General features: G+C 43.3%; 1 protein-coding gene across 1 annotated transcript in view; it reads right to left on the bottom strand.

The window, feature by feature from the left end:
- LOC138960296 (mitogen-activated protein kinase kinase kinase 13-like) overlaps positions 1–25,274 on the bottom strand; it is a gene marked incomplete in the record, with an annotated part of 62,862 nt that overhangs the window by 22,844 nt on the left and 14,744 nt on the right. The window contains 1 exon segment of the mRNA XM_070332136.1: positions 18,325–18,539. Coding sequence (XP_070188237.1) covers positions 18,325–18,503 — 179 coding nt within the window.

Genomic DNA, 25,274 nt, shown 5'->3' on the forward strand with positions numbered 1-25,274 from the left:
GTACACATCTTCTGATTCAAACAGTCAACACATCCAGATACACCCAGCATGAATTTACACCGATCACTGGCTTGAAGGCACATCCAGTAAACGTTGGGATAAACAGCTTCTGTACCATGGAATTCTAGAAGTATTTCCAGAGAAAATGTGTTTGAAAAAACAGAGACACACACTTAGGTTCGAAGAGTCAAAGTCTGAAGAGTCTCGGCGGTTAAAATATCCAGGCATCCAGAAAGAAATGGAACTGAATAAAATCTTAAGTGTTTGTATATATATAGCAGTCTTCCGAAAGGAACACAAATCAAAGTTTGAAAAAAAAAAGAATATTCCAAGCTGCACTTTGTCAGAAAAAAGTCTTCCGAAAGGAACACAAATCAAAGTTTGAAAAAAAATAAAAATATTCCAAGCTGCACTTTGTCAGAAAAAAGTCCACACTGAAAACGCACAGAGGCAACCACACACAAAGAAAGTCCACCTAAGCAGAATGCCAGAACTGAGCACGAAGACCTCCCCGAAACCACAAGGCTTAGCACCAGCAGAAGCACCTTCTCGCCAAGAAGCAGAAGAGGCAAGTGAGACGTCTCAGCAGCGTGCCCAGTCTTTTATATAGTGTAATACTGACACAGTGAGGGAAAGACTGGCAACGTCACAAAGGACTCCCCAGAAATAGCCGGCTGCTGCCGTTGCGCGTTCTCCATCAGACCTTTTACGTTGTGGTGAAGACCTTTGTGTTGCTCTGCCTCAGGCTCTGGGTCAGAACCACCAGAATCGCCGGCAGCCTGACCTCCTTATTAGCGTCACGGCCGTACCGCAATACCGAGTGCGGTGCAACGGAGAGAGTGTCAGAGCAAAGACCTTGTGGTCGTCATATCAGAGTATCCATGGGGTAACGCCAGGGCTGTAGCTAGCATGACATACTTTTTTTTATGACGCGCCTGCATGAAAATGCCATGGAGCTTGTTTCAGAGCCGAGCAGAAAACCTTTGCCTCTCGCAGACCTTTGTCTTTAATACTGTCGTATCGCAAACAAAAATGTGACAAATTATGACAAGTGCTCTGAGCCTGTCTTCTAGAACATAAAATACTGGATTCACGACAAGACAAAAGAAGAGAAAACTTGTGGATGTTCCCTTGAAAACACATTCAAACTTGTAGAAGAGAATGTTGCGGCCTCTTTACCAATATGCCGAAGAACGTCATACTGGGCAACCTTCCATGACAAAACATATAAATGATAAGTGTCACGAAGACAGGTGGTCACAGAAATGTCAAATTTCTCCCTTTTACCATGACCTTGGAGACAGGGGTCTTCATCTGGTACGGAAAGCATGGCTCTGTATATAAAAGAATTTTAAAGTCGTAATGGGATCAAACACTAAAACAGGTTCATGGAGCAGTGAGGCAGACAACCCTACGGACAGAGAGACTGACCAATGCCAGAGAAGCTCCAATCCCAAACGCACAAACCACCACATACCAACGTCCCCTCCCCACACTCCACCCCGCCAAAAGAATCAAGTCATTTTGCGAGGGTGTGAAGGTGGGTGAAGAGAAAGATTGTCTTGGACAAACCTTTTTAGTATCCCCCTGGACACAACAGCCACATGCATACAACGACTGGTTTACAGTCTTCAGTTCATTTTGAACGCTCACAGATATCCAAACCATTGTCACGTTTGCAGAACTTTCTTCAGGGCGAAACTTTTCAATGCGTCTTCGTTATTTGTTAGTTCCTATGCGGAATTAGTTAAAGGAAAAGGTGACCGGAGTCTGCAACATTTGGACGCCAAAAACAGGTTAGTTACGCCGTTATATTCAAGCGTAGTCTTGCTGAGTCGTCGACTAATTCTAGTTAAGAGTCATGACTATTAGCATCTGCCCTGACAACAATAATGTTCAGCTCGTCCAAGGACAGTTGACGTAAACAGACTTAATCATCCAGTGTATGAGATTGATCACAGCTCTAACTTTAGCTGCGGTTCTTATTTGCGGAAGCAGCTTCGGTTGTATTTACAGACATATAACCTTGTGAAGTCAATACTTTCGCTTCAGGCGGATAAATATGCAGCAAAACAACTGTGAACCCCCACTGAAGACAGCGTCACTGCTGTAAAACTATGAGGGTGGTCGAGTTGTACTAGCAACCCCCATTCCACTCCATCTTAAAATACAGAACACCTGAACCTCCAGTTATCTTCTTCTGTTTCTCCTTGTCCATCACAAAAAGACATTTTGACGTCAGACTGTTCTCAATAGACTTCATCTTGGAAGAACTTTTATAGAGAAATTACACCAGCTGTTGGCTTGATCGTGAGGGTAGAACCCCCCCCCCCCCCCCCCAAAAAAAAAATGACGTCCTCCCCTTTCGCTTCCTTTCCTTTTTGAGACTTAGTTTCCCGTCTCCGAAGCATAAATGCTGCGCGCGTAGCTGGTATGCGTGCAAGAGAATGTCAACTCATCTCTGTAGTAACGTGGCTGCCTTGAAGAAGAACACCCTGCGGCATGATCTCAAAGCAGGCAGCACTGATGAGCTCCGTAAGAGAACACACAGACAAAGAAATGACCTTTCACTTCAGAGTCATTAGACGTCGTTCGTCTCCGCGGCGATTTCTGGACTGAAGGCGCAAGGTATAGCTGACCTTTCTGACGCTCTGTCTTCAGTTCGTCGCATGTGACGTCACTGGTGACACTTGGATGACGCGGTAGTGTGGGGTACCGCTGCACGGCGGTCTTACTTTTCCGTCATCAGCTTTCCATTGTTCGTGGGGGGAGCATCATGATTTCGCTGCACCATCGTCAGATGACCAATCTTCACTGTCGTCATATTGGTAGTGTGTTTTAGAACGTGCGAGGATTGGGTCTCTGACGCGGTATGCTCTAGCACGGAGGATAAAGACACTATTTCTGCCTCTTAAGTGGGAGAACACTTTAGTTACATGGCAAAACCTGCACGCACTCACAGCCACAAACACAAGCACGGTGGCACATAGAGAGAGAGAGAGAGAGAGAGAGAGAGAGAGAGAGAGAGAGAGAGAGAGAGAGAGAGAGAGAGAGAGAGAGAGAGAGAGAGAGAGAGAGAGAGAGAGAGAGAGAGAGAGAGAGAGAGAGATGTTAGACGATAATTATGCAACAGACAGACAGAGAAATAGAGGTTACAAAACAGAAACATGCATGCAATATGCACAATGGGGGGGGGGGGAGGCAGGGTAGCTCAGGTGGTAGAGCACTGGACTTGTGATCCTAGGGTCGCAGGTTCGAATCCGGGCCTGGACGGACGGACACGGGTCAACTTTATGTCACAATGCAGACCCAGGGACCGTATCCATGTCCCACCCCCCTGCCACTCGAGACTTCGGTCATTCTGCCATAAGTGCAGATGGCTGATACCACCTAAACACGCATACACTTGTGTATCTCATCTAAAAGTCGGGGTTAAACCGTGAGGGCGTAAAACTTGAATTTCTCTCAATATGCAATATGTTCGACGTTCTCATGATGTGGTCAATTTAGGTTTAACACCCTCATTGCAAAGGCCATTAGGGGCAGGGAAACAGCTCAGTTAATTGGGCAGTACCTTTAAACAAGGTTTATAACGGGACAATGTTCACACGGCGAGACTGCTGGCCACGAATAAAGTAAAGCCAGAGGCCGTAAGCGATACACCGACTGACTTCTCTCCGTCAGAAAACGGCGAAAACTGCCCACCCTAACGACAAGGCGAGGGCGAAAGATCACTAATAAGGAAGGAAAGGCAAGATGACGGCAGGAGATTGGCCGCCATATTTAAGTCCCCCATAGCACGGCTATTTAAGTGCCTCATCAGCGATTTTTTACGACTGCAAGCCCACGCAAATCTCATCAATGGCTGTTCATTTTTCCTGGCCGGTAAAGGGTGTGCGTACTAATTAGCTTACTGACGTCTTGCAAGAGGAGTGTAAAGCTACAGCCGTAACGCAACAGTTGACGTTAGCAGGAGTGTAAAGCTACAGCCGTAACGCAACAGCTGACGTTAGCAGGAGTGTAAAGCTACAGCCGTAACGCAACAGTTGACGTTAGCAGGAGTGTAAAGCTACAGCCGTAACGCAACAGTTGACGTTAGCAGGAGTGTAAAGGTACAGTAACGCTCCGACGTCTTGTAGGAGTGTAAAGCTATAGTAACGCTCCGGTTGACGTCTTGTAGAAGGAGTGTAAAGCTATAGTAACGCTCCGGTTGACGTCTTGTAGAAGGAGTGTAAAGCTATAGTAACGCTCCGGTTGACGTCTTGTAGAAGGAGTGTAAAGCTATAGTAACGCAACAGCTGACGTTAGCAGAAGGAGTGTAACGTTACAGTAACGCAACAGCTGACGTCTTGTAGGAGTGTAAAGCTATAGTAACGCAACAGTTGACGTTAGCAGGAGTGTAAAGTTACAGTAACGCAACAGCTGACGTCTTGTAGAAGGAGTGTAAAGCTATAGTAACACAACAGTTGAAGTCTTGTAGAAAGAATGTAAAGCTATAGTAACGCAACAGTTGACGTCTTGTAGAAGGAGTGTAAAGCTATAGTAACGCAACAATTGAAGTCTTGTAGAAAGAATGTAAAACTATAGTAGAGCAACAGTTGAAGTCTTGTAGGAGGAGTGTAAAGCTACAGTAACGCATTGTTTCTAAGTTTGTGTCTGGGAGAATGACTGAACTGAAACTTGTAGGACACGGTAGGAGTAATTGTCCCTAAACTGTGTCAGGGTGAAAACCGGCACAGTTACGGCAATGAAACAGCTGCAAGATAAAGTAAGGGCACTATCCCTAACATTGTGTTTCTTTGTTCAGTGGCCGTTTTCAGCTGATTATGACTGTAATGATTTCTTAACGAAGCCTCGATGACGATGCTCCCGTAACCGTCCATAAATTGGCAGTGTGTGTGTGTGTGTGTGTGTGTGTGTGTGTGTGTGTGTGTGTGTGTGTGTGTGTGTGTGTGTGTGTGTGTGTGTGTGTGCGTGCGAGCGTTTCTTTCTTTCTTTCTTTATTTGGTGTTTAACGTCGTTTTCAACCATTCAAGGTTATATGCGTGCGAGCGTGCGTGTGTGTGTGTGTTTCATTATGTAGTACTGTACATTGCACAGTAGAGACAGTAATGTCTTTTTACGCTCAGGTTTTTCAGCAGTGCACTGTCATGGTGTACTCAGATTTCGCCAGTATGTTAGCTGTTTGTCCATGCAGCATTCATATAGTTCAAACTACTACTGGTGCACGTCATGGTACTTTATGTTCACCACTCTCTATGTCTCTCTGTCTCTCGCTCTGCCCAAATCTCTCCCAATACTGCGGCACTGAGCTAGCTAGCTACTACCACTCTCTCTGTCTCTCCCAATACTGCACTGAGCTAGCTAGCTACTACCACTCTCTCTGTCTCTCCCAATACTGCACTGAGCTAGCTAGCTACTACCACTCTCTCTGTCTCTCCCAATACTGCACTGAGCTAGCTAGCTACTACCACTCTCTCTGTCTCTCCCAATACTGCACTGAGCTAGCTAGCTACTACCACTCTCTCTGTCTCTCCCAATACTGCACTGAGCTAGCTAGCTACTACCACTCTCTCTGTCTCTCCCAATACTGCACTGAGCTTGCTAGCTACTACCACTCTCTCTGTCTCTCCCAATACTGCACTGAGCAAGCTAGCTACTACCACATTTGCAGCGCACAAGGAAAGACAAAAGAAGCCCAAATTTGATTCTGCATCCCTTGTCTGAAGGGATGAAGCCCGAGACATTTATCAGTGGCATTAGGAGCGGAAACCCGATCCAAAATCTATACTCCACGTCAACTTGCGTTCTGCCGCGCTGCACTTTACGTCTTCTTTGCCTCTGCTAACTGATCATCTGCAATCCCCTTCCTGGCATGTCCCTTATCCCCCCCTCCCCTCCCTTTTTTTTTTCTTGTTTTACATTTAGTCAATATTTGACTAAATGTGTTCCGGTAGACTCGGGATTGAGATGAGGTGTGTGTGTGTGTGTGTGTGTGTGTGTGTGTGGAGCGATTCTCGGAAAACTTCTGGACAAATGTTTATGAAACTGTACATGTGCACTTTTCCAGATGATATCCCCACACTTATTTTAAAAACATTTTTTTTATAAATGCTTTTGATGATGTCATATCCGTTGTTGTTGTTTTAAAGTAGAGGTAGTACTGTGGCGATTTCCTTATTCAATTGAATTATTTGAAACTTTGGTCAAACATTCTTAGACTCGATCCGGACAATAGGATTGCATATCAATATGGAAGCTTTAAAATAATTACACTAATTTTTTAATTAAAATTCGGCTTGAAAATGAAATTGCATAACAGATTTAAAAAATGATTGCATTGTATTCTTTTTTATTTCCTGAATCCAACAAAAACATTCACATGCTGTGCTTGAATTGACAATATATAATATCTGTTTTATGCAAATTAGATAACTGTTTGCCTCAGTCAGCGCTGTCCCGGTCAAACACGCTTCGGCCAGCCAATTACTTAGAGTCGGTAATATATCGTCCCCTGTGTTCAGTTTCAATCTTTCAGGCCGACAGATTGACTAAAGGTTTTAATATCGCTTTACGCGACTTGTTTTTATTTTCTTTATTCTCTCTGTCTTTATTATATATTGTTTTGCTCTTTCCCCGCCCTTTTCTTCTTCTACATCTCTGAACACATTTGCAAGGTAGAATTCGATGAATACATGTACCATGCATGGTGGGAGATGAGGCGGTTTGAGGTGGAGGTAGGATGCACAGGGGTGGTATGGGGTAGGCACGGGGGAGGGGGGGGGGGAAGGGGGCAATGTTCTCTCTCTCTCTCTCTCTCTCTCTCTCTCTCTCTCTCTCTCTCTCTCTCTCTCTCTCTCTCTCTCTCTCTCTCTCTCTCTCTCTCTCTCTCTCTCTCTCTCTCTCTGTTCGATCGATCGAATCGATTTACGACCACCGTGTCCTCGATTCAAACAGCTAAAATGGTAGCGTAAATTGCATTTCTCCTGAACGTGCTCTGAATCTGATTAGTTAGCTAAAACTTGTTACGCTATTCTGTCCACCGACGAAGGAAAGTCGCGTATACGCAGCGGATGTTGTGCGTGCGTAAAGACAGGCCCACCACCATCAGAGTCTGAAATTGTTCTCCGCTTTTTTTTGTTCGTGTGCACAGAGAGATTGTTAGGACACACCATCAGAGTCTGAAATTGTTCTTCGCTTTTTTTGTGTGTGCACAGAGACAGTGTCAGACCCACCATCAGAGTCTGACATTGTTCTTCGCCTTCTCAATGTGCTCTACCTCAAAGTGTCAAACGGCGTCAAAAATGTAGAGCCCTGGAGCCATAAACGTGACGAGTCACAGAAAGCTTCAGCTCATAGACGACGAACACAAAATCTGAGCCGATCTTCATCGATTGATTATGAAGACAGACTCGGCGCGTGTGTGAAGGATTGTGACGTCATGTGACGTTAACCTCCTACAATCCGTGACATTTCTCTTCGACAGGAGATACTGGAGTCTCCCAGCCAAGACGAAGACGCTGCTAATACTGGCTTCCTTCACTCGTCAGGGTCCGAGCGCCATCGGCAAGAACTGAAAATGTCGCCTGGTTGAATGGACGGCTCGTTTAAATTTGTACGGTGTGCGCGCGGCTACAGAATAAAACGTGAGGGAAGAAAATAGAACACTAATTACCATCGCGGCACTGATTCTGCGCGGCGTCACTCCGCTGTCAATTAGTGACTCGGTTTGCCAGTTATTAGGGCATGACATTTTCTCCAAATGAAAGCAATAAACATGTAGGGGAAGGGCTCCTAATATGGACCGGCTCCTAATATGGCCCACCTTCTGTTCTGACAAACTAACGGCGCTAGAGCGCTCAAAAAAGTTTTATTCGCTGTATTCACCCTCCCTGGATAACTTGCACATGTCAAAACAGTTGCAGAAACCGTTAGGCTTTTTTCTCTTTTTTTCACTTTTGGCAGCGTTCACTCTAAATTTGCCGCCTAAAACGGACTCGTTTCTTCAATTTATGGACGGTTACGGGAGCATCGTCATCGAGGCTTCGTTAAGAAATCATTACATAATCAGCTGAAAACGGCCACTGAACAAAGAAACACAATGTTAGGGATAGTGCCCTTACTTTATCTTGCAGCTGTTTCATTGCCGTAACTGTGCCGGTTTTAACCCTGACACAGTTTAGGGACAATTAGGCTACTCCTACCGTGTCCTACAAGTTTCAGTTCAGTCATTACTCCTACCGTTTCCTGCAAGTTTCAGTTCAGTCATTACTCCTACCGTGTCCAACAAGTTTCAGTTCAGTCATTACTCCTACCGTGTCCTACAAGTTTCAGTCCAGTCATTACTCCTACCGTGTCCTACAAGTTTCAGTTCAGTCATTACTCCTACCGTGTCCTACAAGTTTCAGTTCAGTCATTACTCCTACCGTGTCCTACAAGTTTCAGTTCAGTCATTACTCCTACCGTGTCCTACAAGTTTCAGTTCAGTCATTACTCCTACCGTGTCCTACAAGTTTCAGTTCAGTCATTACTCCTACCGTGTTCTACAAGTTTCAGTTCAGTCATTACTCCTACCGTGTCCTACAAGTTTCAGTTCAGTCATTACTCCTACCGTGTCCTACAAGTTTCAGTTCAGTCATTACTCCTAGTGTTCTTCAAGTTTCAGTTCAGTCATTACTCCTACCGTGTTCTACAAGTTTCAGTTCAGTCATTCTCCCAGACACAAACTTAGAAACAATGCGTTACTGTAGCTTTACACACCTCCTACAAGACGTCAGCTGTTGCGTTACAAAGCTTTTATCACACAAAAATTGCTATATATGACAGCTAAAACCGAATTTGTTACATTTTAGCAGTGTTGACCCCGAGTTTGTACTGCAAACAAAAAATAATAGCAAAATCTCAAAGTATGTGCGAGTCCCCTAATATGGACCACCTTCAACAAATCGAAGAAAATAAAAGCTAAAGGCTATTTTCATTCATTCATTAGGAAGCTTGCTGGAAATAACCTATAACTAGCCCTCGAGATTAATAAAAAAAATGCAACAAAAAGTCTTCTTTTCGTGGAAGTTGATAATTTCACTTATTTTCACTCTGTTTTTGATAAGCTTCTTTAGTTTCCTGGTATCCTTCAAATAATGCTCTCATCAACCCGAAACAGATAAATCTAGAGCATATTTTAAGTAGGCTGACTTGTACACTAAGTTGTATCATGTTATTTTAAAATATAGGGGGCTTTTTACAGTGATTCGTGAAGGCCGCTTCACTGGTCCATATTAAGCGCCCAGGCTCCTAATATGAACCCTTTGTGAGTTTTTCTGTATTTAATTTTTGCTGAATGTCTATCAAAGCTATTTCACTCTAATTAGGCCTAACGGTTAACCTAAGAGAGAAGGACTACCAAGAAAACAAGCTAGTTAACAGCATGAAACAAAAAGTGGTCCATATTAGCATAGACCTATTTTAATATAGGTCCCTGATATTAGGAGCCCTTCCCCTACGTGTATAGAGACGGGGAGAGAGAAAATAGACCCCTCGGGAACCATACGGATTCCAAACTGTCAATTATGACTAAAAATATTTGCAAAGTTGTGAAAGTTCGTGCTGGTGATTCCCTTATTAAGTTAGATTTTAAGAAAATGTCAGTAAACACACACACGCACACACACACACACACACACACACACACACACACACACACACACACACACACACTCATACTGACACAGCCCACAAATTGTGATACCAGAGCTGGTAGCACGAGAACGTACCCAACTAAGTGGGAACCGGCCGCAGGTTCGGGCTGGTTGAAATCACGAGAAAAAAAATAATTTTCAGTCAACCAATACGGCCCGGTGGTTGGTTCACATCCAGCTGGGCACTTTCTCGTGCACACCAACCCAGCACACCGCTCTCTCACTGATGACTTACGACGGCCTGCCTCTCTTGAGTCGTATACGCCTACGCTCAGCGCTCAGTCATAAACCTGCCTGGCGAACGAGCGGTCTGTCACGACATAAGATGGCGATTGAACCAGAGTTTCCTGCAAGCTTCCTACCACCAATGCCCATTAGTACCCTGCGCCTAGTGATTGATGGCCCCATGTCGTGTTCTGCTACTGTCACCCAACACCAAAATGTCTCCCAGCATTCTATTAAAGCTGCTGCTGCTGTTACCGTCGTTTGCATGCCCAGGATTTGGAGGCGACCACTGTACTGGCTTCCCGACAACCCTGAGAGGGCAATATATATGCATGCTGCTTCCCTCCCCCTACTTACTCTCTGTCTGTCTGTCTGTCTGTCTCTCTCTCTGTCTCTCTCTCTCTCTCTGTCTCTGTCTCTCTGTGTCTCTCTCTCTGTCTCTCTCTCTCTGTCTCTCTCTCTGTGTCTGTCTCTCTGTGTCTCTCTCTGTGTCTCTCTCTCTCTCTCTCTCTCTCTCTCTCTCTCTCTCTCTCTCTCTCTCTCTCTCTCTCTCTCTCTCTCTCTCTCTCTCTCTCTCTCTCTCTATCTCTATCTCTGTGTGTGGAGGAGGTCGGGGTGGGATATATTGGTCGACCAGCAAACTGTCGATATTTCACGCGCGACATCGAACACTAAAAACCCAATCTTCCTCTTGGGGCGTCTAGCCTTAGCAACCTAATAGCAACTAATGACGACCAGAAGCAAGTACAGTAGAACCTCATTTAAAGGCCTAAAAAATATCACTCTTAAATCAGTGGAGGCAAACTGACAGATGCTATGAATACATTAGAAAAAACCCACTGTAAACACCAAGTTTCAAAGACTTTCGGGCCACGCCCTTCTTCAGTGAAATGAATGTAAACAATGACTATTTTAACATATCAATCAAGATGCTATGAAGAGAAAACCTGAGAAAGCAAGGTCTTAAACCCGGGGGGGAGGGGGGTTTATAGTCTCAAGGCGGTCCTTAAGTCAGCCCCAAATCGACTTCGCGAAGTCTTTTTACCGAAAACTCAGTGCTAAAGGTTCGAGCGGGCAGCTTCGCTAAGTCTTTTTACCGAAAACTCAGTGCTAAAGGTTCGAGCGGGCAGCTTCGCTAAGTCTTTTTACCGAAAACTCAGTGCTAAAGGTTCGAGCGGCCAGCTTCGCTAAGTCTTTTTACCGAAAACTCAGTGCTAAAAGTTCGAGCGGGCAGCTTCGCTAAGTCTTTTTACCGAAAACTCAGTGCTAAAGGTTCGAGCGGCCAGCTTCGCTAAGTCTTTTTACCGAAAACTCAGTGCTAAAGGTTCGAGCGGGCAGCTTCGCTAAGTCTTTTTACCGAAAACTCAGTGCTAAAGGTTCGAGCGGGCAGCTTCGCTAAGTCTTTTTACCGAAAACTCAGTGCTAAAGGTTCGAGCGGGCAGCTTCGCTAAGTCTTTTTACCGAAAACTCAGTGCTAAAGGTTCGAGCGGGCAGCTTCGCTAAGTCTTTTTACCGAAAACTCAGTGCTAAAGGTTCGAGCGGGCAGCTTCGCTAAGTCTTTTTACCGAAAACTCAGTGCTAAAGGTTCGAGCGGGCAGCTTCGCTAAGTCTTTTTACCGAAAACTCAGTGCTAAAGGTTCGAGCGGGCAGCTTCGCTAAGTCTTTTTACCGAAAACTCAGTGCTAAAGGTTCGAGCGGGCAGCTTCGCTAAGTCTTTTTACCGAAAACTCAGTGCTAAAGGTTCGAGCGGGCATCTTCGCAAAGTCGACTTCGCCCATTAAAGACAGGCTTTAACTGAGAAGTGGAGGGGGGTTTAATAGGGGGGTTCGTCTGTATACCAAGCTCCACCGTTGGAACAAAGGATGAAACACGAGCGACGGAGGTGCTATCGACCTACAACTCCATATTGCCTGCAGGTCAAGGAGACGGAGACCTTTGCCAGACCTTTACCGTCCATCCTGCTAGTTGCTAACCAACCACCAGTAGCCATACTGCCAGTGACGCCGAGAGGCAAACCTTGAATCTTATCCATGCCTGACACCGCAGCGGGTCAAATAGCACGAGGACACTGAATGAACTACAGCACCCCCCCCCCCCCCCCCCTTCCTACTCGAATCGATCAATGACTTCAGTTCAGGAGCTGAACTTGATTTTCATCTTGATCAGCATAAAGGAAATGAGAAAAAGTCCTTTAACTTTGGTAGACGGTAAAACGCTGAAACTTCTTTGAAATCGCCGGAATCTCGGAACATCTGCCGATTAATTTATTTATTTTTCATGGCTGGGGAGAGCAAGCTCAACGGATTAAGATTGATTATGACTTTACATATGTCACATGCCGATGTAAAAGTATAAGTAGGCCTAATCTTGTACCGATAGACTATTTCAGTATCGGTAGTGCGGGTCGGGAAGGGGAATGCACATCAACGGCAAGGATTTTTTCTTTTGTTTTAGCACACGAAGTTAAATGTACAAACTTAATGTACCATTGACGCTTTGGAATTTCTAGTCTAAACCAGGAATATGAAAGTACAGAGTGGATTCAACATTATGTACAATGATCGATGGATAGAAGCATTAATATTTAACAATATAGCTATTCTGATGGACACGTGGGGGAATTCGGGGGCTGTGATTGGATGGTCTCTTCCGATCATCAAAGCATAATGCTACGGAAGTCGGCCATTTTTGCCAATATCCAAAAGCATATTGGCAATAACAAAGACGCATGGTTCCGGTTTACCCATCTGTACCACACGATGTTTCAATCGACAACAGCTAGCATACACTGACAACTTGAAATTCTTCTCGGGAATGTTTTTCAGCTTTACAAATGTCGATAGCATACCCTTTTCTGCTAACTTCCCGATGAAACAGGACTAAACCAATTATTGTCTGTCCCTAAACACCACAAAATGCCCAAAGTCGAAAGATGTAGTACAAACAGGGGAGTAAAACGGAACAGCCGTTTTTGTGTGCCTGTGTGAGCTCACAGTTGCCGACTGACACAAACTTTCGCATTCGGCTTTTCTTATCTCGTAACTCCACACTAAATACCCCACTTCCCCTCTGAAGTATTGATGTACAACCCATGGCACTAACATTCATGTAGTCGTTTATAACTGAGGTTGAAAAATTCGCTTCATGACGAGACAAGTATAAATGCCATTCACCCAAACTGAAAACTTCGCTGCCGTCTGCTCGCGTTGTACGGATTAGCTGTTCTCTTCTCCTCCCCTTGTTGCATCCTAGTTCTTCAGTTGTTTCTAGTTTTCCGTTGATGTTGTGTTTTGGTCTTCTTCATAAGTAGTCTTGTTCAAAATTAAAAAAACTCAAACTTCTTTTTGTTGTATACGAATGAACTAATAAAAAGCTGTTTAACAGCTGTGTTGTCAAATTTTCCCTAGTCAGTGTGGCGCCTGCGCAAAACTAATGCGCATAAGAAACGGCGTCTGCTATCAAAACCTGAGATCAACGCATCGACGCAAAAACTGTCATTTTGTAAGTTTGGAACAACAAATCAAGGTCAGAACAGCTATATAATCGCTATTGTATTTTCAGCGTAGCAATAGGGTCCGATATTTAGACTCGAACAAGTATTTAATGCGACTCGTCTCCGACTCGTCGGCATTATACTTGTCTCGTCTAAATATCGGACCCTATTGCTACGCTGAAAACACAATAGCTGTTAATGTTAGCTTTTGTTCTTAGAAACTGACGTACAGCGTCTGCAAAGAAGACAGTCTGCTTTGGAGACAAATTGCAAATGTAATATTACATCTCCCCACGCACAACAAAACCGAAGGTCAAAGGAACAACGGGATATACTCGTTATCAAAATAATCTCATTAGCACCTGAAATCAGCACGAAAATGTAATATAACATCTCCCCACGCGCATCAAAAACAAAGGTGAAAATGGCAACGGGACAAATGTTATCACAATAATCTCATAGCACCTGAAATTAGCACATTAACACCTGAACCAAATCCCTACAGGGAAAAAGGCTGAGACAGACACCATTCCATTACGAGTAAACAACGACAGAAGGGGGAGTAGCACAGTGGAACCAACCCTTTAATACCTTCACAAATCCAAGAAAATTATGTCCTTAAAAACGGAACGCGTCTTTAAATCGAGGTAAATTCACCGAGGTCATCAACAGAAAATCTAACAGAAGAAAACAACAACGAAACAAGAGCTTAAAGTGGGGGTATGGGAGTCTTAAATCAAGGTTGGGGAGTCTTAAACCGAGGTTGGGGAGTCTTAAATCGAGGTTGGGGAGTCTTAAAACCGAGGTTGGGGAGTCTTAGATCGAGGTTGGGGAGTCTTAAACCGAGGTTGGGGAGTCTTAAACCGAGGTTGGGGAGTCTTAAACCGAGGTTGGGAAGTCTTAAACCGAGGTTGGGGAGTCTTAAACCGAGGTTGGGAAGTCTTAAACCGAGGTTGGGGAGTCTTAAACCGAGGTTGGGGAGTCTTAAACCGAGGTTGGGGAGTCTTAAACCGAGGTTGGGAAGTCTTAAACCGAGGTTGGGGAGTCTTAAACCGAGGTTGGGGAGTCTTAAACCGAGGTTGGGGAGTCTTAAACCGAGGTTGGGGAGTCTTAAATCGAGGTTGGGGGGTCTTAAACCGAGGTTGGGGAGTCTTAAACCGAGGTTGAGGAGTCTTAAACCGAGGTTGGGGAGTCTTAAATCGAGGTTGGGGAGTCTTAAATCGAGGTTGGGGAGTCTTGAATCGATGTTCGGGAGTCTTAAATCGAGGTTGGGGAGTCTTGAATCGAGGTTCGGGAGTCTTAAATCGAGGTTTCAATACACTAAGTCCTCCTATCAGCTAATGAAGCCGCTGTCAGCATGAGAAAGGAGCTTACAGCCTCTCAAAGGGATTGTGTTTTGTGCAAGCACCAGCTATTCCTGTTAGTGTACATATGCGTGCGCGAGTGTAGTATGCTTCGTATGGTATTTTTATCTGTTGTCTTATTATTTGTTTTGTCTTTTAATGTGCACCACACTGAAATTTCTCTGTATGAGAATAAAGTATTCGTATTCGTATTCGTATTCGTAATAGCCTTTCCGCCTACGTCTCTCTTGTCGCTCATGGCCTGGTGGCGTGGTCAGTTATTGCCCAATCCCTGGTGGGGGGAATGACCCCCAGGCTGTGTACCGCTATGTACAGTACTAGTCACGTGGTCTGTTGCCCTCACCTTAGACAGATGTGCGAGGGGCTACCCGAAGCTCATGCATTATTATGCTACTATTCCGTCAATGAATTCTACTACTTTCTTTCTTTTTTTGGTGTTTAACGTCGTTTTCAACCGTTCAAGGTTATATCGCGACGGAGGGAAGGGGGGTGATGGGATAGAGCCATTTGTCAATTGTTTCTTGTTCACAAAAGCACTAATCAAAAATTTGCTCCAGGGGCTTGCAACGTAGTACAATATATGACCTTACTGGGAGAATGCAAGTTTCCAGTACAAAGGACTTAACATTTCTTACATACTGCTTGACTAAAATCTTTACAAACATTGACTATATTCTATACAAGAAACACTTAACAAGGGTAAAAAGAGAAACAGAATCCGTTAGTCGCCTCTTACGACATGCTGGGGAGCATCGGGTAAATTCTAATTCTACTACAGTGGAACCCTCCTTTTAAAACACTCGAAATTAAGACCCCCTCCCGTTTAAGACCTCATTTTCTCAGAGTTTTGAAGGTCTTGCATGTGGGGTGCCACTGTATTCCGTCAATGAATTTCTGCCCCAGCAGTTCTTTCAGACGTGCTGTGTATACATGATATTCATTACTATACAATTCATTCCACAACATGACAACCAAAGTCATTCTGACACAATAGGGAGATTTAATAAACGAAACGTCGGGACGTTTCGTTTTGAAGTTGTGGTAAACGTCATCATTTCGGGGGTCTCTCGCTGGAAAGGTGAAGGTCAACTGAAACGGAACGTGGAACGTCAAAACGCAGTCACGTTTTCCACCCCCAAAAAACGAACAATATTTCGTCAACTTTTGTGAGTATTTTTGCACACTAACAGTTTTATTTGTTGGCCATTTTATGCATTGCTAGATTCATCAACCCTTTCACAGTCTTTCAGCGCTGAGAATGTGTTCATTGGAGGTAGACAACTGTTGTGAACTGAAATATTTTGAAGGGTGCTGATCCTGGTACATTTATCCAACTTCATGGTGAAGAAAGCAAATGGCGAAGCAGAAGTAGGTCATCGCATCGAATTTTTATTCTGGCTTCGTATGTGATTTTGTATAAACAAAGTCTGTGTGATTTATTTGGACTGAAAATAATCAAAGTATGCCCGATTCTGGACCACCTCCTAGGGTTTTTTTTCCATTCTGATCGAGGACAGACGTGATAATTTCACTTGAAGATTTATCGCCCTTCCTTCATTCCGAAACGAAACGTGAATACATCTAAATCTTGTCTGCGGCCTATGCCGTCTCGTTTCACGTTCCGTTTCGCGGGGTGACTCATTCACCAAACGAAACGAGCTGCAAAACGAAACGTGCTGTCCTTTGAATCTCCCTAATATGGAAAGGACGCCGTATACATGTACAAATGAACATGTAATGTTATATGAAGTCTTATATCGCGCGCGTATCTCCAGACTCGGACTCAAGCCGCAGGGATCTATTTATGCCGTGTGAGATGGAATTTTTTACACAATACATCACGCATTCACATCGACCAGCAGATCGCAGCCATTTCGGCGCATATCCTACTTTTCACGGCCTATTATTCCAAGTCACACGGGTATTTTGGTGGACATTTTTTATCTATGCCTATACAATTTTGCCAGGAAAGACCCTTTTGTCAATCGTGGGATCTTTAACATGCACACCCCAATGTAGTGTACACGAAGGGACCTCTGTTTTTCGTCTCATCCGAAAGACTAGCACTTGAACCCACCACCTAGGTTAGGAAAGGGGGGAGAAAATTGCTAACGCCCTGACCAAGGGTCGAACTCGCAACCTCTCGCTTCCGAGCGCAAGTGCGTTACCACTCGGCCACCCAGTCCATGTTGACTAGAAACTCTTACATCTGGAACAACAAGGCTTACCAACGATGCATAAATATCTAAATGGACGAAGAGATTCATTCCAAAACATGGCAACTAAAGTCATTCTGACACAATATGGACAGGACGCCGTATACATGTACACATAATTATACATGTTGACTAGAAACTCTTACACCTGGAACAACAAGGCTTACCAACGATGCATAAATATCTAAATGGACGAAGAGATTCATTCCAAAACATGGCAACTAAAGTCATTCTGACACAATATGGACAGGACGCCGTATACATGTACACATAATTATACATGTTTCTTTCTTTGTTTATTTGGTGTTTAACGTCGTTTTCAACCACGAAGGTTATATCGCGACGAATTATACATGTTGACTAGAAACTCTTACACCTGGAACGACAAGGCGTACCCACGATGTATAAATATCTAAATGGACGAAGAGATCAACTGGCAGGTCATTTACACCTGATTCCTAATGAGGTGCCATAATAAATACTTTAACGTAATATGCACGTTTCCGTCTGTCTTTGCACCCCAACTGAACTAATCACTCATCAAGAGTCACTGTCCTCACGACTATTTACAGTACCTCAGCGAACCTTAGTACAGTGTTCTTTATGTGGGACTCTGACTTCTATACCATAAGTCAAAAGACAAGTCGAAGAACGGTCTGAGCGTCTGTCGCATATGTACAGCGTATGAAGGAGTTGGACACTGGAGAACGTTATGGAAAGATGCAGAGGGACAAATGCAAAGCCAGTTTGACTGACCAAGACATTCTCGCCGTCCGATGTTTTTGGGATTGACCTGTTAGAGAACTAAAAGACAGAGCTAGCGCTGAGCCCATGGACATAGAAAAGACTGAAAGGAAAAGATTTGGCACGGATGACAAAATGAAGTTAAACCAGACCTGTTGGAGAACTCAATGACAGATATAGCACTGAGCCCGTGGACATGGAAAGAAAAGGGAGAGAAAAAAGAGAGAAAACAAAATGACAAAACGGATGACAAAATGAAGTTAGAACGGACCTGTTGGAGAACTCAAAGACAAAAGCTAGCGCTGAGCCCCTTGACATGGAAAAAAAGGGAGACAAAAAAAGAGAGAAAACAAAATGACAAAACGGATGACAAAATGAAATGAGAATAGACCTGTTGGAGAACTCAAAACAAAGCTAGCGCTGAACCCGTGGACATGAAAAATAAAAAGATTCGACATGGATGACAAAATGAAGTTAGATGAGACCTGTCGGAGACCTCAAAGACAGAACTAGCGCTGAGCACGTGGACACAAAAAAAGAAAAGAAAAAAAAATCGACACGGCTGACAAAATGAAGTTAGAACAGACCTGTTGGAGAACTCAAAGTCTGAGCTGGTGGTGAGCACGTGCAGCGTGTTGGGCGAGTTCCTGCTGTAGATGGGCTCATCTTTCTTGGGGATGTCCACGGCGGCTGTAGCGCTGCGCGCCAGCACAGACATACTCTCCGGGCACGAGTGCGGGGGCTGCATGTTACGCTCCAGCGTCATCTTGCCGGACTACCGTTACTTCTTCACGCTCACAACCTACAACACAAAGAACACACAAGTTTCAGTTTTTGTTAAAATGGTTTGGTTTTATTTACTTATTTATTATCTATTTTATTAGATTTTGTTTTATTTCCCTGGGGTGTTTTTTTATAACTCATTGGATTCAAGCTCACAACCTGCAACACAGAGAATACACAAGTTTCATTTTTGTTAAAATGGTTTTATTTACTTATTATTTTTATTATCTACATGTATTTTAAAAGATTTTTTTTTATTTCCCGGTGTTTTTTTTATAACTCATTGGTTTCAAGCTCACAACCTGCAACCCCACAAAAACGAAAGTTGAGATTTTACACGCAAAATCATGAAAACTGAAATTTCAGATATTGTGTGCAACATCACGAAACGGAAAGTTGAGATTCATGTTCCCTCATTGTACGGTAAATATCTAACACACATAACCTGCTACATCAATGGAGAACAAAAGCTCTCGGGTAACCGAGGGATGTCGTTTGGCGTCGGCAGTATGCGAAACGCCTAAACTTATTTCAAATGACCGAGAACTTTGCCATCATGTTGGCAGAGCTGCCGAATTTGTTCACGGTTGGGGAAAAGTAAAGCCTGCCTAGGACTGCCTTAAACTTCCGAAAATTGCCGAAACTTGTATGGCCAATTCGGCAATTTTGCCCAAAAAACAAAATCCTAGCAACAACACCCTCCCCCCCCCCCCCCCCCCCCCTCCATTTTTGCACTTTCGACATTCCGCTCACATAACCTGCATCCTCAGTTAAACACACATTCTGATTTCTCACCTTTACTCAGCGATTTCAACATATAACACACGCAGTATAAGGAAAAAGGTTATTTTAATTTTTCCCCCTCCACTCTGCGGTTGAAGCTTTGAAATAAATGACATTCAGCACTATGAAAACGAAACCCAACTGTTATTTCGTCTGTGCACACTTCGGTGTCAACCTTGCACACACAACCTGCATGCCATCAGAACATATCACAGTGACAACGCTGCACAAGAACGGCAAATATCAGCTAAACATAATCTAATCCAACACACACTCACACACACACAGATACTCGCGCACACACACACACACACACACACACACACACACACACACACACGCACACGCACACACACACACACACACACACAACAACAACAACAACAACACGTATATAAAATGACCCTTCAAGTTCAACATAGCATCAGTCAAATTCGCTTTGAACTTGAACTTTTCACATTCAGGGTTGTTTTAAACAACTGTCAAGTTGAAATATTAAAGCTAACACAAACTTACACAAAACGACCTTCGTGTGTGTGCGTGCTGAAACTCGATACTATCCCATTACAACCGCGCAGTCTAGTCTTTTATGCCTGTCTGTCAAACGCCAGTTAAAGATCTAAAGTGGCTCACTGCATCGGGAAACGGATAGCAAGAGAATCTGCTGTGCCATTTGGCTGCATCATGCATGATTGTAGGCATTGTGCCCAATAAAAGGTTTCAACTCATGTGTTGTGTTGCTTCAGGCGTTTGTGGTGCTAGTGCAGATGGGTCCATAATAGGAACGGGTATAACTCAGATTTGTGTTTGCTTGTTTTTGTTGTTGATGTTTTATTAATCGATAAGAGTGCAATTAGTGGAACAGCCGCGCTGAACCTCAAAGACTCGCATTTTCTGCAATGTAATTTGATTCTCAAGGCTCCCACTGAGGAAAAGCAAAAATCCTTGAAATTTTAGGGATTCCGAAATATATTTTTATTTCAAAAATTCAGAAATCAGCGAATTTACTGAAAAGCGGAAGACCTGAATTCTGGATAATTCTTGACAAAAAAAAAGAATATGCGCACAAAAATGCCACGGGTGCACGAGCATGTGTGCTAAGTGTCTGCCTTGGACATGCCTGTATACAGTGTGGGCGCGCGCGCCTGCGTCACAGTATACTCCTGCGGGGGTGACAGTGGATGTAAGCTGCCATGGCGACGAAGAAGAAATCGGTCAAGAAAAACCACAATAAGCAAGGCAAGGCAAGGATTCAGCGATCATGACAAGAAAGATTGCCCGTTGAAAACGAACAATAAAATATCTTCCTGTCTCCAATACAATGCTTCAAACTTCTCTCGTGATGATTGAATGTACCTTTAAAGATTAAAACTTTCTTCGGCAAAGAAAATCTTAGAACCAAGTTTGTTTGATTCCTTTCTTACTGTCTTTTTCTGTCAGTCTTTCTTTCTGTCTTTTTCTGTCAGTCTTTCTTACTGTCTTTTTCTGTCAGCCTTTCTTACTGTCTTGTTCTGTCAGTCTTTCTTCCTGTCTTTTTCTGTCAGTCTTTCTTCCTGTCTTTTTCTGTCAGTCTTTCTTACTGTCTTTTTCTGTCAGTCTTTCTTCCTGTCTTTTTCTGTCAGTCTTTCTTCCTGTCTTTTTCTGTCAGTCTTTCTTCCTGTCTTTTTCTGTCAGTCTTTCTTCCTGTCTTGTTCTGTCAGTCTTTCTTCCTGTCTTTTTCTGTCAGTCTTTCTTCCTGTCTTTTTCTGTCAGTCTTTCTTCCTGTCTTTTTCTGTCAGTCTTTCTTCCTGTCTTTTTCTGTCAGTCTTTCTTCCTGTCTTTTTCTGTCAGTCTTTCTTCCTGTCTTTTTCTGTCAGTCTTTCTTCCTGTCTTTTTCTGTCAGCCTTTCTTACTGTCTTTTTCTGTCAGCCTTTCTTCCTGTCTTTTTCTGTTAGTCTTTCTTCCTGTCTTTTTCTGTCAGTCTTTCTTCCTGTCTTTTTCTGTCAGTCTTTCTTCCTGTCTTTTTCTGTCAGTCTTTCTTCCTGTCTTTTTCTGTCAGTCTTTCTTCCTGTCTTGTTCTGTCAGTCTTTCTTCCTGTCTTTTTCTGTCAGCCTTTCTTACTGTCTTTTTCTGTCAGTCTTTCTTACTGTCTTTTTCTGTCAGTCTTTCTTACTGTCTTTTTCTGTCAGTCTTTCTTACTGTCTTTTTCTGTCAGTCTTTCTTACTGTCTTTTTCTGTCAGCCTTTCTTACTGTCTTTTTCTGTCAGTCTTTCTTACTGTCTTTTTCTGTCAGTCTTTCTTCCTGTCTTTTTCTGTCAGCCTTTCTTACTGTCTTTTTCTGTCAGTCTTTCTTACTGTCTTTTTCTGTCAGTCTTTCTTCCTGTCTTGTTCTGTCAGTCTTTCTTCCTGTCTTTTTCTGTCAGCCTTTCTTACTGTCTTTTTCTGTCAGTCTTTCTTACTGTCTTTTTCTGTCAGTCTTTCTTACTGTCTTTTTCTGTCAGTCTTTCTTACTGTCTTTTTCTGTCAGTCTTTCTTACTGTCTTTTTCTGTCAGTCTTTCTTACTGTCTTTTTCTGTCAGTCTTTCTTACTGTCTTTTTCTGTCAGTCTTTCTTACTGTCTTTTTCTGTCAGTCTTTCTTCCTGTCTTTTTCTGTCAGTCTTTCTTACTGTCTTTTTCTGTCAGTCTTTCTTACTGTCTTTTTCTGTCAGTCTTTCTTACTGTCTTTTTCTGTCAGTCTTTCTTACTGTCTTTTTCTGTCAGTCTTTCTTACTGTCTTTTTCTGTCAGTCTTTCTTACTGTCTTTTTCTGTCAGTCTTTCTTACTGTCTTTTTCTGTCAGTCTTTCTTACTGTCTTTTTCTGTCAGTCTTTCTTCCTGTCTTTTTCTGTCAGTCTTTCTTTCTGTCTTTTTCTGTCAGTCTTTCTTCCTGTCTTTTTCTGTCAGTCTTTCTTCCTGTCTTTTTCTGTCAGTCTTTCTTACTGTCTTTTTCTGTCAGCCTTTCTTACTGTCTTTTTCTGTCAGTCTTTCTTCCTGTCTTTTTCTGTCAGTCTTTCTTACTGTCTTTTTCTGTCAGTCTTTCTTTCTGTCTTTTTCTGTCAGTCTTTCTTCCTTTCCCTTTTCTTTTTTCACTCTCTCTTCACAATCAATTTCGCTGTTATTTCCCCCCGCACGCAAAAAAACAGTACCCTGGAATCAACCGATCGACTGAAAAGATATTTCAGGAAAAAAGCAGCGGGCGAAATTCCCTCATTCTCCAAAAGGCCTTTCAATTAATAACCAGCCCTGGCGATGAACGAACTTAATGAATCGTTGTTTGCGTGCAATGGAAATGGGACAGAGAAAAAGAGACAATGAGTGCAACATCAAAGGGAACAGACACACACCAAGATAAGCTTCTTCTCGTGCAAATTTGATGCTACCGCTACTGTTCTGTGAGATTTCCGTGCAAGCGTGTGCGTGTCTGTGGGGTAGAGTTGGGGAGGGAGACTCAAATCGTCGGGATTCCGCCAAATCGCCGATGAATTGCGTAAAAAGGAATAGCGTGCATGTCGGTGCGTGTATGTTTGTGTCCCAAACCTCTCTCTCTCTCTCTGTCTCTCTCTCTATCTATCTCTCTCTCTCTCTCTCTCTCTCTTTCTCTGTCTGTCTGTCTGTCTGTCTGTCTGTCTCTCTCTCTCTCTCTCTCTCTCTCTCTCTCTCTCTCTCTCTCTCTCTCTCTCTCTCACATGCACAGATGAGTGCCACATAGTTCTGGGAAGTGAAAACGATTCGTCTAAAACATTTAAGCCTTCAAATGTAAGGCTGTGTTGTGTTGTGCTGTGTTGTGCCTGTTGTGTTGTTATTTCTTGTACCGAGTTACGTTGCATGGCATTCTGATGTGTTTTAGCGTGTTAGCGCTCGTGCGTTTCCCGCTGAGTAAACGGCGATCAATTATTGACATGCAAAAAAAGTAGCTATTCCTAACATTTTCGCTTCTCCTACGTTTGCTGGGAATCAATACCGAAAGACACTGAGAAAAATAGTGTGCTCTTGCCTGAGGCATCGCTTCGATACGGTGACACTGAGGCCTCGCAGTAGGCTATAAATTACAACATTAATTATTCATGGAAAGTTTTCTCTTAAAGTGAAAAAATAGCAGGCTCCACTTGTTGCGAGTGCAACTGTACTCCGACACCCCCCCCCCCTGCCACATCTCTCTCTCTTTCTCTCTCTCTCTCTCTCTCTCTCTCTCTCTCTCTCTCTCTCTCTCTCTCTCTCTCTCTCTCTCTCTCGCTCTTTTTCTCTCTCGCTCTCTCTCTCTCTCGCTCTCTCGCTCGCTCTCTCTCTCTCTCTCTCTCTCTCTCTCTCTCTCTCTCTCTCTCTCTCTCTCTCTCTCTCTCTCTCTCTCTCTCGTGCACAGGTCACAGGTCACACACACACACACACACACACACACCCTTTCCTCCCTGATGACAATTTCTCAGTCCCTGCTTCACTGTCAATCTCACCCAGATAATCTGCGAAACAGCTGCCCGAGTTGCAAGGCAGGTGAAGTTTTGTTCCCAGTCTTCTGAACTCGCGAGGCAAAACGAATTTCTGGCGATAGAAGTTATTGACCCGTGTAACGCTTTGCTGTTGAAGGATGTAATCAGTCTTCCTGTGTAAACCAGCAAAGGTGACCAACATCTGATTTAAAGCTACCTTCCCTCCTGCGTAGACCAGCTACAACATACAGCCGTCCAGGCTTTTACCTGGGATAAAGACTCGTTGCCACTTAAACACATACCAAACAAACACCTAACGCCATTTCTTCTATCTTTGTAGAGTAGGATTGTTTTTAGATTGTTTTTGGTTTTTTTAGTTTTGTGTGTGTGAGTGTGTGTGTGTGTGTGTGTGTGTTCAATTCAATATATCAATCTGCGAAATTAATTTAACAAACAAATCCCACTTTTCACAAGTAGCCAGGCCCTTGATGTGTCAGGAAACGCTGCCGTTGCTGAACTTTGGTTCAGTTTTGTGTGTTGCATGTAGTTGACTTTGTGGGAAAGTACCGATATTATATTTTGTAAACACAATATTATTTTATGTTTGGACGAGAATGCAGGTGAACTTTCTAGTCCTGTCAAAACAAGTTGTTTACCACGTTGTTTTGAGTCGTGGGTTCGTGGCGTTCGCTCGGATTAAGTGCGTCGGCACTTTTGATGTACGTCACAGAGAATGTCACTATTCTAGTCCATGGACAGTTCATCTAATTTTAGTTGTATCATGTTCGGTCTGGAATATTCTCGAGATTGAGTATTTAGGCCTAAAAAAAAAATAGGTGTGGTTACGGTAACCCGACCTACCCTATTTTTAGGGGCTGATCCTATAACTTTTTATTACATTTGTCCAAAAAAAAACCAAAAAAAACACAAAAAAAGAGTGCAAAAAACGCAATGAAAGCGAAAGCGCCCGTGTCGCACACTTATTTCCCTGTCAAGTAGGTTTAATTTGTACACATTAGAAAAAAAGTTTTAAAAAAAAAGTGATTGCCTACCTACCTACCCTATTTATTTTGGCTATGTTACCGTAACCACACCTATTTTTTTGTTTGGCCTTACTATATAGGCCAGCGCGATGTGTATGTTAAAAAGCTTCTACTTTGAGTTCTGCTACGATGTGCAGTTGTATGTATGGAATGCTAAATAAATCCTCGAACTCAATTTGACGAGTTTTTGTCTGCTGCTGTGAAGACGGGCCACGTAGAATAAAAGAACACAACTACACGACATTTGAGAACTTGGTCAATCTCAAGTGTCGCGTAAAGAGAGAATACTACATGGCTTGCTGTGTCGTACCAGATTTACACTCGTTGCTTTTTCAAATAGTGAACAGCTCGACTAACACAATCAGTTGTTTTAAACTTATACGCTGCAAGTACCATATACACATCCGCTATCCAGCGAAAGAAGCAGACACAGTTAGATAATCAAATCAGAGTTCTATTTACCGTGTAGAGATAAGAAAACAATCA

Source organism: Littorina saxatilis, linkage group LG2 (assembly GCF_037325665.1).
Source record: "Littorina saxatilis isolate snail1 linkage group LG2, US_GU_Lsax_2.0, whole genome shotgun sequence".
Taxonomy (NCBI): domain Eukaryota; kingdom Metazoa; phylum Mollusca; class Gastropoda; order Littorinimorpha; family Littorinidae; genus Littorina; species Littorina saxatilis.